The 16314-nt window shown below is 41.1% G+C and overlaps 1 protein-coding gene across 3 annotated transcripts in view; it reads right to left on the bottom strand.

Moving 5' to 3' along the window:
* Positions 1 to 16314, bottom strand: part of SNX9 (sorting nexin 9) — a 66662-nt gene that overhangs the window by 39639 nt on the left and 10709 nt on the right. For all 3 annotated transcript variants that reach the window (XM_061624227.1, XM_061624226.1, XM_061624228.1), the window contains 2 exons: positions 1929 to 2015; positions 612 to 686 (listed from right to left, as the gene is read on the bottom strand). In XM_061624227.1, coding sequence (XP_061480211.1) covers positions 612 to 686; positions 1929 to 2015 — 162 coding nt within the window. The remainder of the gene's footprint in view (positions 1 to 611; positions 687 to 1928; positions 2016 to 16314) is intronic.

Genomic DNA, 16314 nt, shown 5'->3' with positions numbered 1-16314 from the left:
TGTAGTGTACATATAGGCATTCAGCAAGCCAGCACCTTTCAAGGTCAGAAGGTAAGGGCCATTTGTGACTTCCAAATACCAATTAAGCCTCCCCACTCAATCAAGTAATATGAGCTCAGAGATCAGGTTACTTGTCCAAGTAGAGGGGAAAGGACTGGATAGAGATATGGGGTGTGTGAACAAGCCTCCCATTCCCTACATTAAGGGGTTAGTGCTTATGGACAGACAGTGGAAGAGCATGTTCTGATCCATCGTATGGTATCATTCAATGTGCCTGCACTGCACATAGAAGACAAGATCAAGCCCCATTTCTTTCCATCTTCTGTTTCAGTAAGAATAAGCTCTTGCAATTAACAACACAATTTAATGGGGCTTACTCCCAGGTAAGTGGAGTTAGCATTGCAGCACAAGACTCTCAACAGACTGTGGTTTGGTATTTAGTGTACTATAGGTCTTTTTTAATGTACAAATATAGAAACAATGATGGAATCCTGTAGCTCATTTATTGACTTACAAAAAATTATGATGTTTCCAATTTTCAGAAACAGTTTTGTATAGAATATGTAGCTGTTTCATTTTACCACAATGATGAATATTGTTTTCTATCTTACTTCAACATAGTCTGTGGGAACTAGTCCTCGTTCTCCTTGGTTGTTTTTGCCTTCCAGCCAGCCTCCACCTACATCCTACAACAAATAAAAAGCGAATGTGTTATTCCAGATATACATTTAGCATATTTTCTTGTACCCTCAGTATCACCTTTTACTTCCTCTCTTCCTTGAAAACACAAGGGGGCTCTCCCAATTAATAGAGCAATGTAAGCCCCTGACCTCTAGTTCTGCAGTGTTTTCAATGAAGCACAAGTATCCCTCCACTCAGCCCTGCCTGGCTTTACCAACCTCTGCTTGTGGGGGAGCCCCATCAGGAGGAGCACCCTAAGGCATCTGCTCAAATGGTGGGAGGGCAGACCTCCACCAGCTATGGCTGGCAATAAACCCTGAAACTGGGCATTTCAGGGGTGGGGATGTGCTAGCACAGGACCTGCTGGATCCTCAGCTGGCTCTGCCTTCACTGTGACAGCCTAGGAGCTGATGCAGTGAAGGGGCATTTTTGCCCGACCCCAGCCAATAAGCCCCACCACGGCCAGTCAGGGGCTATGATTGTAGTCTTATTCTCACAGCTACCATAGGCATTATGTTAGATTGAGAGACAGCAGCTTACCCCAGGCTAAGCAGCCAATTTCATGGCTGGGTGGAAATTAGAATTTAAATCCAACACATTACACTGCATTGGCTCAATGAAAACCTGAGGCAGCTATAGCTGTAGTCTTATACATGCTCACTAATCACAGTTTAGGCTACACATCTAATTCTTGATCACTGTAAGCTGGATTCATTCTATAGTAATTTTAGCTCACAAATTTGATGGAAACAGATTTTCCCCTAGTTTCTTATTAGAATATCAACACTGTCAGTAAGGAGATAAATAAAACATAGTCCTAAGTATCTAACAACCCAAACCTTTGCACTCCTCCTCAGAAGCGAGTTGCAAAGTCAATGGGAGTCCCTCCCAAGTAAGGCTACATTTAAGTTACAGCTCAAGCATCATTATACCATGGAGGCTTGCCCAGATACAGCTGCAACTATGAGGGACAGTTCAGAGAACTGCTCATAACTAATAGTCCACAGAATTCAAGTTTTTCTCTAGGAAAAAAAGATGTATCACAGAGCAGACAGTTAAGTAACTAATTCTGTAACTATTATGACATGGATGGTAATGGCAAATAAACTAAGACAGAAGGAAAATGTGCAAGTTGTGTCTCTATAGGTTCTACGGTCAGTAACATGGTTATTACTTAAATGTTTTCTTCATCAAAATTTCAGGAAGTGGGTTAGTGCATGGTACTCTTTCCACTGACTGCATCTTACCGGATTGGTAATTGTGATGATTTCTCCTTCACTAACTGTCAGCTCATTGTTTCCAGGTTCAGCAGCAAAGTTATACATAACACGAGCCTGTAGGTGTGCAAAAATTGTATCAGTGACAGCTATCCTGTACATAGTTGTAGATTCATGGCAAAAGTCAGCAGGAAACTGTCCCAAGTAAATGACATACAGCAGACTGGAATCGGTGACAATCCACAGATTAAGGTTAGCACTTGAAAAACTCACACAAAATCTAATTTCAATAAAAATCTCAATAGTATTCACAACCAGGCAACCCTCTAGTACCAGATCTGATTATTCCTAAATTTTCTTAAGAAAGTTAAGCAAATTCTCCCCTCCCACCAACAACACACGTCTATGCTGCCCGCCCAGCCTTTTAAAGGACCAGCAGTGCCTTTCCCTAGCACCTTTAACAGCAACCTAATATGCAAATGTTTTGCAGATGGAGTATTTCCTATTGCTTTATCTCCTGCTAAAAGTCTGCTAATTAGTTGCTATTAAAAAGGGATAGGAAACGGCAGTAAAAAACAAAGCTGTCAGCCTTAGGTGATGTGTTCCTTTTTTTTTTTTACAATAATTTTTATTCAAATTTTCATAAAACATACAAAACAAAATCATAAAACATTCAAAGACAAAAACCAAAACAAAACAAAAATGATTAAACAAAAAAATAAAATGTTGACTTCCCATTTGTCGCAGATCAAATCAGTTATAGGTCTACAATATATAACAATCCTGTCTCTTAAATTATATTATAAAATCACTTTCCTCCAGTAGTTATCTTAATTAATCATCAAATCTCATAAACATTACTTTATTCTTTCCACAAAAAGTCAAAGAGAGGTTTCAATTCTTTAAGAAATATATCTATCAATTTTTCTCCAAATAAACATGTCGATTAATCCATCTCGTTAATAATAATAATAATCTTATTGTCATAACCATAGTCCAAATAAACATATCGATTAATCCATCTCATCAAAATCTGTTAGGTCCAATAATTTCAATAGCCATTATTCCATTATCCATATTAATTCCATCTTCAATAGTCCTGTTAAGTCCAGTAACTTCAGTGTCCAATCTTCCATTATCAGTATTCCATAATAATCTTGCTGTCATAGCCATAGTCATATAATAAGAGTCTGATGGGAATTTCCTCTATCCCAAATATTTTCTTGCCATCAATTCTGAATAAGTTGCTGAAATATTGTTGTAAAGTCATATCTGTGTTCTTCTTTTTTACAAAATGCACTGGCTCATCTCTTGAGAGTTTTTCCATTGTCACATGGCTGCAGTTAATTCCATAGATTTTCTCTATATCAAGCTCCATCACGTCATTCCAGTCCAGAAGATTATCCAAGCCATTGATAACTTTATCTCTAATATCTTCATTAATTTCTTCAGAGATAACGTTAAATTCCAAACAGTAGATTTTATTTCTAATATCCATAAACTCCAGATCTTTTTCCAATTCCACATTTGTTCCAATCTCCAGGGCTTGTATCTTCCCTTTATTTTTTCTTTTCTCATCTCTGATCTCATTCTCCTCTCTCACAGGATCCCCTATTTCTTTAAGCTCCTGCGTCATTTTGCTCAGTTCCATTTTCAGCTCCTTACTGCCCTGTCCAGGGTTTGTTTCGTTATCTCAATCTCATCCATTATTTTCTGAAACATAATTACTTCCAGATTCTCAGCCACTTTCTTGATTGCCATTTTTAAAACCACAAAAACAAAACAAAACAAAAATAAAGAAGAACCACTTCTTATTTCAGCAACAATTGGGTTAATATTCCAGGCTTGATGACATCACAGTATAAACAGAGCAGCCTGCCTTATCTCTCTATGTTCAAGAATACAAAACAAATTTAGTTCCCAGCATCAAAACAGTTAGTGGCGTCGTGAAGAAGCAGATTCGTCAAAATAAAATAGACCAAAAAGAGAATAGTCCCAGACAATATAATGTTCCTCGGAATAAAAATCCCTCTTCTGTTTATATCTTTAGAATGCACTTCCAGGACAGCTTTTTGCAATAGAAACAGAGATAAGCTGTTAATTTCGTGAATAACAGAGAAGAGTTATAGCTCACCCAGAAGTTCTTTAAAGCTGATTCATTTGACAAATCTCTTTTTGCTGCAACAATTTAAACCAAGTAAAAAAAATAACAGAAAGAAGGGTGCTTGCCTGTTAGTCCGTTTTCTCTTTGAAGAAAAGATAAACGTATCGCATTAATCAGATAGAGCTTGTTCGGAAGTCCGTCCGGCATTGCTGGCTGGACCTTTTCTCATAAATTAATGAAATCCAGTCCTCCCAACAAAAACAGGCTTTTGAGGTTGATCTCTACGTTTCTCCCTGCCCGGGAGAAATTTCATCAGTCAAAAAAAAAATGTTCTGACTGATTTATATCTGAATAAGCTTCTTTTGAGGCGGGAGCCCGTCTCAAAAGCAGGCACAAGCGAAGTCACCCTTCCCGGAAGTCCTTAGGTGATGTATTCCAATAGTAGACATAAGATCAGGACATATTAGCAACCACTACATACATACAAGCAGGTATAATTTGAGGAATCTCTCTGCTCACAACCCCTTTTATTTATATACCTCTGAAACCACTGCCCTGTGTTATTCAAAGTTCTGATGAGATCTAGGTTTAATTTTGGTGGGTTGGGAGACATATTGGCCTTACATGCAGATGATACACTAGTTTGTCTCACATTTGAACCAAACAATTCTAGCTTTAAACAGGCCTGACTCCAGAATTCAGTTACATAATTGGGCTACTTCATTAAGGGGGGGGGATGTCCTCATGTCCTGAGGCTGGCACTTCTCTAGGGAGTTATTTCCTGGATCGCAATTTTATTGGCGTCCAGTAATGATAGTTGAAATTGAATTTTAATGTAATATCAAAGCAGATTCCCCTCCCCCTAAATGTGTGTGGGGAAACTGATAAAAATAAATATTTTTCTTCATCTGATCTACTTACTTCCCCTACAAGTGCCAAAACCCTGTTTCACGAAAATTGATCTCATGAGGGATTTTATGTGGATGGGAGTCAAACTATTTATCTAACTTTTATACCACTTTATATTTCAAGAAATCTAAACCATTTACATAGCTCAACAAAATATATATTATGTAAAAATGCAAACTATGATTTTTTACGGAAATTACAATCAATTAGGGAAGGGAGTTTCAATTGTCCCAATTTATTATTTTTCACTGGGTATCCATCTTGGCTGGATCAATCTAGTGGACCTGTCTCATAGTTGGGCTGAACTGAGAACCTTATAGCCCTGTTAGAGGAATGGCAGACACCTGGATCCACATCTCTACATCTTGATTTTCTGCTATTCATGCCACTTAAGTTGCCTGGGAGGCACTCATTAGAAGCAGGGCTGACATATATGCACATGCCAGATTAACTTTATGACACAACTCAGTTCTGAAATAAGGTAGTAAGAACATTACATGGAGGCTATGGCTATCTTGCCAGGTTATGAGTTGGGGCTAAATTTTGGACATTGAGAGTAAATTAAAGTTTTTTCATATGTTACAGGTGAAACTTGTCTAACCAAATCTACTATTTGACAGTTTCTCCAATTTAAACACCTCCTTTCATCCATTTTTAGACAAGCAGCTTTTGTAGTATCTACACTCCCAAAGCTCCTGGAAAATCTGGCTGGGATAGCAGGCTTGCTTCTTTATATTGGTGGTTCTTGGACAGATATAAGATGGATATAACTTACCTTCACAAGGAGCAGAACAGAAGCTGAAATGCCTCATTCCACCTAGCACTCCTGTCTATCAAAATGTCCTCCCTTAATCTGATCAACTCATCCAAAAAAACTACTGTTTGAGACTTACTGAAAACACAGCAGCTCCACCATGAATTGTTTTCCATCTCCAAAGTGTTAGCAGAAATAGGGTCCCTTTTCTACATGATGTGGAGCTGTCCAGTTTTAAGCTATCTATGAAGTTAAGTTCTTGATAATTATTAATTTAGTCCTGGAAACCTCATTAACCTTCCTACAGGAAGGGCCATAGCTCAGTGGCAGAGCATCTGCCTTGCATACAGAAGGTCCCAAGTTCAATCCTGACTGTTCTTCAGCCTTGGGTCCGCAGATGTTCTTGGACTACAACTCCCATCATCCCCAGCCAGCATAGCCACTGGTCAAGGGATCATGGGAGTTGCAGCCCAACAACATCTGGGGACCCAAAGGTGAAGAGCACTGGTGTAGACAGTACTGAGCTAGATGGACCAATAGTCTGACTCTGTATAAAGCAGCTTCCTATGTTCCTGTATTTCAAATATATGCATTTTTTGTTGAATTACATCCCTGCTATTTGGAATTTGATGTTGAGTAATGTCTGGTGCTTCAACACCTTTAGGAGAAGTTATCACCTTCCATATAACAATGGATTAACTATTTCCCCCCCCCAGGTCCTGTCTTATTTAAACTGGCAATGTATTAATATGAGAAGACAACATGCCTCACTTCCCTATTAGCTATCCCCTTTATGTTTTTATGAAAGTTATTTTATTTGTATATGTATATACACACACACACACACAAAATGCACAGCTCTCCACTCACTTATGTGCCATGAGAAGGGCCCAGAAGCCAATAAGATCTCTTTTCTCCTTATAGGACCAGTTAATTCGCATGAGGAACAGGAACAAGAACCCTATGGCTTTCCCTTTTTTAATTTACAAAAATATTTATATCCCCCCCCCACAGAGCATATAATCTCAGCTATACTACAGGAGAAACAACAGAGGAAGGGGAGGGAATTAGAGGTATGTGTGTGTATATATATATATATACATACATACACACACACATATGAACCTTCATAAGCTATATAATCAGTATTCTGATTAGTATAGAGATAGACCCTGTTTTTTTCTAAACAATAAAAGATGTTTCACCAAATACCTCAGTGCCCATTGGAGATGGAAATGGACTGCCTTCAAGTCGATCCCGACTTATGGCTACCCTATGAATATAATTTTTAATTGTAAGCGGTATTCAGAGGGGGTTTACCATTGCCTCCCTCTGAGGCTAGTCCTCCCCAGTTGGCTAGGGCTTGCTCAGTTTGCCACACCTGCACAAGCCACCCCCTTCCTTGTCCGCAACTGCCAGCTGGGGGGCAAATGGGTTCCATGGGACTATGCAGCTTGCCCACGGCTGCACAGGTGGCAGGGCACGTAACCCCTGAGCCATTCACTGTGGGGGTGATCTTTAGCTGGTCCTAGGAGACACGAGCAGGGATTTGAACTGATAAGCCCTGCCCGATAAGAGCTTGCCTCCTTGAAACGAGCCCCAACAAGATGTCCAGATGTGGCATACTGTGTTATATCAAACAGCCATATTATTGATGCTTATTTCAATGCTTTAAGTCACGGGTGGAGAACTGGATCCAGATGGTGGACTTCTACTACCCCCATGGGTGAACTTTATCAGGTGGACAGGGTACCCACGTATCAGTCACCTGACATCATTTTAATAATCAGCTCATTGGCAATTATAAGGACCCCTTCTTGTCAAGGAACTAATTAGGCCTGCAAGCCAGAGATTTCCCATTACTGCTTTAAGTGAAAACTAAAAACTACTGATGGTGCTCTACAATTAAGTCACTGATATACAGAAGTCTTGCACCAGTGAAGTCTGTCTCAGTCACAGTAACTGTCAGGAAAAACAGGCCAGTTTATGTTCATATTACTGCAGTGCCTCAAGTATGCTAAAAATAAATGGTAGAAGTGTCATTCTCAAAAGTTGTTTGAATCTTTGGGAAAAATGGGTGGGTGAACATAACAGCAGACAGTGTTGCTAGTCAAGTTTTAACTGCAGAAACACATACTGGTAATTGTTATGTGGTGTTTAAAGCACCTATAAGAAGACTGCCAAGTAGCATGTTAATTAAAGAATTTAGTAGGTCAGGTGATCGTAGAAAACGGTGCTTATTCCACTGCCCTTGTTTTGGACATCTTTGCTTGGATCCAAATTACTAGCATAAACCAGTTATTCTCTCTTGCTTTCCATCTGCCTTGGCTCCCTAATTTTCTCTTCTACTTTTAGGTTTATTAAATATGTAATTTTTGAAAAGCAAATAGTCAATGTTTCAAGGAGGCATGACAGTAGTAATGGGGGACTTCAATTATCTCAATATCTGTTGGGAGACAAATTCTGTCAAACACAGCCCCTCCAAGAAATTTCTGACTTGTGTTGGAGATAACTTTTAAGAAAGTGGAGGAAGCAACCAGAGGATCAGCTATCCTGGACTTGATTCTAACCAATAGAGATGAATTGGTGGATAAAGTGGCAGTTACAGGACCTCTGGGGGAAAGTGACCACACCATACTTGAATTCTTGATTTTAACAGAAGCAAAGCTGAAAGTAGCCATACACGCACGCTGGACTTCAGGAAAGCTGATTTTAATAAACTCGTAACAATTGTAAGTACGGTTCCGTGGCAAGCGACCCTAATGAGAAAAAGAGTCCAAGATGGGTGGGAGTTTCTAAAAAAGGAAATTCTAATAGTGCAATGGCAAGCAATTCCAACAAAGAAAAAAGGGGGAAAACAGCAGAAGAAGCCAATGTGGCTTCACAAAAAGCTTAGATGACCTGAAAACAAAAAAGGACACATACAGGAAGTGGAAAGAAGGCCAGGCCACAAAGGAAGAGTACAGGCAGGAATCACGGAAATGCAGGGATGGCATCAGGAAGGTTAAAGCTGAGAATGAGCTGAGGTTAGCAAGGGATGCTAAAAGCAACAAAAAAGCTTTCTTCAGGTATGTCCACAGTAAAAGACAGAGAAAAGAAATGGCGGCACAGCTACTCAATGAGGATGGCAAAATGATAACAGATGATAAAGAAAAGGCAGAAGTGCTCAATTCCTCCTTTGGCTCAGTCTTCTCCCAAAAAAGGGTCTATGACCCTCCCGGGAAACATGAAGTAGAAGGGGCAGGATTGGGACTTGAGATTGATAGACAAACAGTCAAGGAATACTTAAATCACTTTGAATGAGTTCAAATAGGTAGGGCCCCATAAACTGCATCCTAGAGTATTGAAGGAACTGGCTCAAGAACTCTCAGAACTGCTGTCTATTATCTTTGCGAAATCATGGAGGACTGGTGAAGTGCTGGATGACTGGAGAAGAGCTAATGTTATCCCTACCTTCAAAAAGGTCAAAAAGGAGGAACCAGGGAACTACAGATCAGTCAGCCTAACATCAATCCCTAGAAAAACTCTGGAGCAGATTATAAAGCAGTCCATCTGTAAGCACCTTGAAAACAATGCAGTGATTACTAGGAGCCAACACAGATTTATGAAGAACAAATCCTGCCCAAATATCGTACCCAAATCGCGTATTAGTTCCCCTCTATTCAGCACTGGTTAGGCCTCAACTTGAGTACTGCGTCCAGTTCTGGTCTCCGCACTTCAAGAAGGATGCAGACAAAGTGGAACAGGTTCAGAGGAGGGCAACAAGGATGATCAGGGGACTGGAAACAAAGCCCTATGAGGAGCGACTGAAAGAACTGGGCATGTTTAGCCTGGAGAAGACTGAAGGGAGATATGATAGCACTCTTCAAGTACATGAAAGGTTGTCACATGGGGGGGGGAGGCGGCGGGATCTCTTCTCGATCATCCCAGAGTGCAGGACACAGAATGGGCTCAAGTTGCAGGAAGCTAGATTTTGACTGAACATCAGGAAAAACCTCCTAACTGATAGAGCCATACGGTAATGGAATCAATTACCTAGAGAGGTAGTGGACTCTCCAACACTGGAGGCATTCAAGAGGCAGCTGGACAGCCATCTGTTGGGAGTGCTTTAAGTTGGATTCCTGCACTGAACTGAGGGTTGGACTTGATAGCTTTATAGGCCCCTTCCAACGCTACTAGTTTATGATTCTAAGTCCAAATTAACTGCATCATATACAGCATAACATAGCAAGAATGCTAAATTCTGCCTACTTTTTACATGGACTACCAGACAAATCCATTTTAAAAATAGTGTATACACAATCCTTTTTTGTAACTGTGTGTCAAAACTACCTACCCAAGTTTGTGACACTTTTATTAGACTGTGTTGGTTTTCAAAATACTACTGCTGAGTCTACTGAGCTGTCCAAGGGAATAATGGATCTGCTTCTGCTGAAGAGGTCCACAATATTTATTTAATAGACTGATATTCCACTTCACCTGGAGTCCTCAGAGTGGCTCACAACATTTATAAAGTGCAAGAATATAAAGCCACACACTTAACAAACAAAAAAGCTGCTCATCTGGAGTAGGTGCCCAACACTGCATTTGCCTCCTTCACCTTCTTGATCTTTTCCGTATGACAGTTGGTGTCAGATGGCTCTGTGGTACAGGCCATCATCGGTCTACTACAGATTTGACAAATAAAGTATTATTCTTATTAATTTTTATTTTTGAAATGCTACTCAAACTGATGGTTTCCATGTTTCATGTGAGGACGTTTTCCAGTACCCTTCTCCTCACAAGAACCAAGACTATCAGGATGCGACCAGCCCAAGAAACCCTGTTGGTAAATACACTTTGAAGATCAAATGTAAGTATATTATTATTATTTCTTATTTATTTATTTAATTTGTATCCCGCCCTTCCTCCCAGCAGGAGCCCAGGGCGTCAAACAAGGCACTAAAAACACCATAAAAACAAATCTTAAAATACATTAAGACAAAACAGCGTTAAAAACATTTTTAAAACTTTTTTAAAAGAGTTAAAAACATTATTAAAAAACATGTTAAGCAATTCTGACACAGAACACAGGCTAGGATAACTCTCAACTTAAAAGGCTTGTTGAAAGAGGAAAGTCTTCAAAAGGTGCCGAAAAGATAGCAGAGATGGCGCCTGCCTAATATTCAAAGGGAGGAAATTCCACAGGGTAAGTGCCACCACACTAAATGTCTATTTCCTATATTGTACAGAATGAACCTCCTGATAAGATGGTACCTGTAGGAGGCCCTCACCTGGAGAGCGCAGTGTTCGGCTGGGTATATAAGGGATAAGACGGTCTTTCAGGTATCCTAGTCCCGAGCTGTACAGTATAGGCCTTTGTACACAAAAACTAGAACCTTGAACTTGGCCCGGTAGCAAATGGACAGCCAATGCAATTCTTTCAGCAGAGGGTTGACATGTTGGTGATACCCTGTTCCAGTGAGCAGTCTCGCCGCCACATTTTGCACCAGCTGCAGCTTCTGGACCAACCTCAAGGGCAGCCCCACATAGAAAGCATTACAGTAGTCCAGCCTGGAGGTTACCAGTGCGTGGACAACAGTGGTCAGGCTATCCCGGTCCAAAAACGGCCGCAGCTGTCTCACCAGCCGAAGCTGGTAAAAGGCACTCCTAGTCACTGAGGTCACCTGGGCCTCTAGCGACAAAGATGGATCCAGGAGCACCCCCAGACTACGGACCTGCTCTTTTAGAGGGAGTACGACCCCATCCAAGGCAGGCAACTGACCAATTATCCAAACTCGGGAACCACCAACCCACAGTGCCTCCATCTTGCTAGGATTCAGACTCAGTTTATTGGCCCTCATCCAGCCCACCACTGAGTCCAGGCAGCGGTCCAGGACTTGCACAGCCTCTCCCAATTCAGATGTTATGGAGAAATAGAGCTGGGTATCATCAGCATACTGCTGACACCTCACCCCAAAGCTCCTGATGACTGCTCCCAAGGGCTTCATATAAATGTTAAACAGCATGGGGGACAAGATGGTACCCTGCGGCACCCCACAGCACAGCTGCCAGGGGGCCGAAAGACAGCCACCCAATGCTATTCTCTGAGAGTGACCTTGGAGATAGGATCGGAACCACTGTAAAACAGTGCCTCCAATACCCATCTCACCAAGTCGGCCCAGAAGGATACCATGGTCAATGGTATCAAAAGCCGCTGAGAGATCAAGTAAGAATAACAGGGTTGCACTCCCCCTGTCCTTCTCTCGATAAAGGTCAACCATCAGGGCAACTAAGGCCAATTCAGTCCCATAACCAGGCCTGAACCCAGAGTGGGATGGGTCAAGATAATGAGTTTCATCCAAGAGTACTTGCAGTTGCTGCGCCAACATGGTATCATGTTGTATCATTTCCTCAGATGAGTATAAAAAAGCAAGTTTGGTTTAAAAAAAGCCCAGAAATAAACAATGCATGGATGTGTAGAACCTCTCTGTACAACTATCTTGTAAGACAATAAAATAAGCTCTTTTCCAAGAAATTTTGCTCCTGTATTGTTGTCATTCTAAGATCTAAATTAGCTTGGGAGAAATTTTTAAAAACCTCTGATCTATCCCAGCTTTACATTGAGGTTTAAGAAATGGCTCTTAAAAACCAGAAGGAAAAAATCTGCTCTGTCAATTAAGGCCAAAGAAAAGAGATTCATTTCCTATGCACAAAGTTTCATTGCCATGACCAAAAAAAAAAAAAGGGGGGGGGAAGCAAGTCACTACACAACTACATTTATGGAAATTTTGGGTTACCAGCACAGCAAGTAAAGCTATTAACATTCCAAGGAAGAGAACTGTTTTCAGGAATGGACAACACCCCAATAAGGCAAAACATACTATTTATAGTATTATCAGTCAATAAATACTGCAATGAAGCATAGAAGGATAGCACTTTCACAATTGTTTTTCTGGCTTTTCACACGTATACTTTGCAACAGAATGAGACTGCAAGAAAAAAAGAATGGCTGGCCAGGCTACAAAGTTCATCCACCTGAAGTGGTAGCAGCAACAATGGAACAGTTAATAAGTCTTTCATTAAGTGCTATGAACTGGCCACATTCACACATACAGTAGGGCCCTGCTTTTCGGCATTCCGCTAATTCGGCAGCTTTCAATTAGAGTAAGGCCCCACTCATACGACGCTTGTTCCGCTTTTACAGCATTTTTTGGGGCTTCAGGCACCATTTTACTGATGGAGTTTTGCTTTTTGGCGGGTTTTGCTTTTCGGTGGGGGTCTGGAACGTAACCCACCGTATGAGTGGGGCCCTACTGTAATGTCAAACCAAGTCACAGCTTATATCCCCTTTTGGAGCAAGATGCTTGAGAGGATGATGGCACTACAGCTTCAAGCATGCTAGAAGGAAACTGATTACTTAGATCCATTCTAACCTGGCTTCAGGCCCGATCATGACACTGAAACCACCTTGGTTGCCCTGGCTGATGACATTTGTCAGTAGAGAGATAGGAAGTGTGTGACCCTGCTAAATTTCCTTCATCTCTCAGTAGCGTTCAGTACTATTGACCACAGTGTCCTTCTGGAGTGTCTCAGGGAGATGGGGGTTGGGGCACTGTGCTTTAGTGGTTCTGTTCCTACCTTCAGGGCCATTTCCAGAAGCTAGTTATGGGAGGCTACTGTTTGGTGCCCTGCAAGTTTTCCTGTGGTGTCCTTCAGGGTTCCATCTCGCCCCCTCCCCATGCTATTTAACAACTATATGAAGCCACCAGGAGCTATCATCAGCAGATTTGGAGTGAGGTGTCACCAACATATCAAGAACACCCAGCTCCATCTCACTATTTCATCAAAATCAGGAGAGGCAACTAAGGTGTTAGACTAATGCCTGCAGGTGGTGATGGGCTGAATGTGGACCAATAAATTGAAGCTGAATCCTGAAAAGACAAAGTTTTTATGAGTCCCGAGTAGAAATGTGAACAGCCAGGAAAAAAAAATTTCAGGAACCCCCTCCCCACTTTTTTCTGCGCCATCACATCTTTAGCCCCAAGTTCTCATGTCCAGGAGGTAGGGAGACAGCGTGTTCTGGGTGGGGTTGCACTCCCCTGGAAGGAAAAGGTCCACACTTGGGGCTGCTCCTGGACTCAACACTGTCACTGGAGACTCAGTGGCTAAGAGTACCTTTTACCAGCTCCAGTTTGTTCCGTTTGTCCCCTTTTGGACTGAAATGACTTGACCATGATACTCTACACTCTGGTAACTTCCAGATTGGATTACTGTAGTGTGTTCTACGCAGGGCTGCCTCTGAAGACGACTTGGAAATTCAACTGGTCCATAATGCAGCAGCCAGATTTCTGGCTGGGGTTCCATTTAGAACTCAAATAGTCCCTGTTTTAAACAGCTGTATTGGCTGCCAGTTTGTTTCTGGGCTCAATTCAAGGTACTCATGCTAGTGTTTAAAGTCCCACATTACTTAGACCCCAAATATCGGAAAGACCACCTCCTTCCCTACAGACTCTCTCTGGTGTTACGATCAGCCAAGGACGCCTTCTTGGCAGTTGCTCCACTTTCAGAAGCTTGGGAGAGTGGAGCGGCCCAGGAGAGGGAATTCTCTGTATCAGCCTCTACGTTGTGGAATTCCCTCCACACAGAGGTGTGTCTGGCAGCTTCATTATACAGTTTGTGTTGTATGCACCTCTTTACCCTGGCCTTTTGACATTTGAAATATATTTTAGGACCCATTCTAGTTGTGATTGTAATTTGTTTTAAACTGTTTTTAATGTTGTATTTCACATTGCTGTGACCCCCTGGGATCTTCTGGTAATAACTCTAATCATCATCATCACCATCATCTCCTCCTCTCATTCAAGTACATCAGGGCTGCTTAGAATAAAATATTAAACCACCATAAAATAAGCTAAAGACTGAAAATCTATAAAAGCAGCATAAATATAATATTTGAATATCAGAGTAGAACAGATAAAGAAAAATGAAGAAGCCTAGGAAAGCCAGACACATCAGAGTAGACACCATGTGAGCCTTTCTGGGAAGAGCATTCCCAAGTCAGGGCTTCCTGATTCCAACCATGTGAAATAGTTCCCACCATTCCTACATCCCTGTGAATATGGAAACTGTTTTTCCTGTGGTTTCCAACACCAAGGAGGCTGTCACAAATGTGTCCTAGATGGCAATCTAGTGTAGGGCCTGCAACAGTTCCTGATACTCTGCAGCCAGCCAGCAGTTTTAGGAAGAAGGAGGCATTCAGCCCTCCACATCATCAGAAGCTTGACTGAACTGAACTTCAGAGTGGCAGGGGTAGGTTAGATTTTCCTTTGTTTTGAAAATTATTTTTTCTTGAGTCCATTCAAATCAAGCTGGAGGGGAAGGGAGGGTTCACACATCATGAGTTCTAATATAACTGAAAAACAAAGTCACCATCTGGCCAGAACAAAGCAAGATTGTAATTGAAGTCATGTGCTCATGTTCCAGGAAGATTATTTTTGTATCATCTGAAATCAATTCATGCCTGTTCATTGACTCCTTTGTAATCATGGGAAGGTATCTTTAAAAGGAATGCCCTACATTAAAAAAAACCCCAAATTTAGGAACAAGGTGCAGTCCAGTTTCTGCTCCTTGTTAGTCCAGTTTCTAAAATTTATGCCCCCCCAAAATAAGCTCATTTCCATAATGGACTGCATTCCAACATGTCTCTGTTTGGAACTGGGGGAAAACAAAATAGATTTCATTTGACTCTGTCGTAGTCGGAGAGCATTGACAGCATAAAAGGAAAATATAGCAATATATAACTGATCTTTGTACTTGTTTCTGCAGAATTGTAAACAATGTTATTGGATTGTATTCAGCTAAGTCCTACTGAGGTTCATTAATTTCAGTGGGTCTACTCTGAGTAGGTTTTAGATGAATGCAACCCATTGTGATTAAATAAATGAAATATTGAAGCACTTCAACTGCTTTTTATATTTTGCTCTCCTTTTCCGAAGACTCATGGGTCGATGTAACATATTTAAAATATCAAATTAAGAACCAAAGCCAAAAGCCAAATTTGCCTCCTTTAAAAGCAAATAAAAAGGCCAGGCTGTCCATCAATACACACACATCCTTATCCTTCAACTTGTTATGCAGGGATGCAAAAGATAGTACTAGTTAAGAACTTCCATTTTTCTGCAATTATGGAAAGTTGAGGTGCGCTTGCTGTTAAGAGATTGGCAGAATGTAGCTGGGTACACATCTCATGGTAAGCCATGGTTAATGGTTTACAGTAAATACACACATGGCTCCCCTTTCGCTCCTCTCCTAGCATGAACAACAAACCACAATCTCTGAACTGGGGTTTGTGGTTCATTTCACACAAACAAACCATGACTGCTAAGACAAGTTTTGTTTCTGATTTATCCACTGTGACTTGAGCAAAACAAACCAAGATGATCCCTGGTTCAGACCAAATGCTAAGCCAGGGACTGTGGTTGGTTGTCCCTGCTTGTGCTAGGGGAGGACAGAAACAAGAGTGATGTGGCTTACCATGACTTGCAAACTGGGCCTTTATTTTATTTTGTCTAAATATCTTAAGAATCACTAAGATTTTCCATTTATAATAAACCTAGACAGTAATCCTAACCCCACTTACCGGGCCCCACTGAATTCAGCAGACATAG

The sequence above is a fragment of the Rhineura floridana genome, chromosome 4 (genome assembly GCF_030035675.1).
Source record: "Rhineura floridana isolate rRhiFlo1 chromosome 4, rRhiFlo1.hap2, whole genome shotgun sequence".
In the NCBI taxonomy this organism is placed as follows: domain Eukaryota; kingdom Metazoa; phylum Chordata; class Lepidosauria; order Squamata; family Rhineuridae; genus Rhineura; species Rhineura floridana.
The sequence above is the reverse complement of the archived record's forward strand: the minus strand, read 5'-3'. Positions and strand labels throughout refer to the sequence as shown.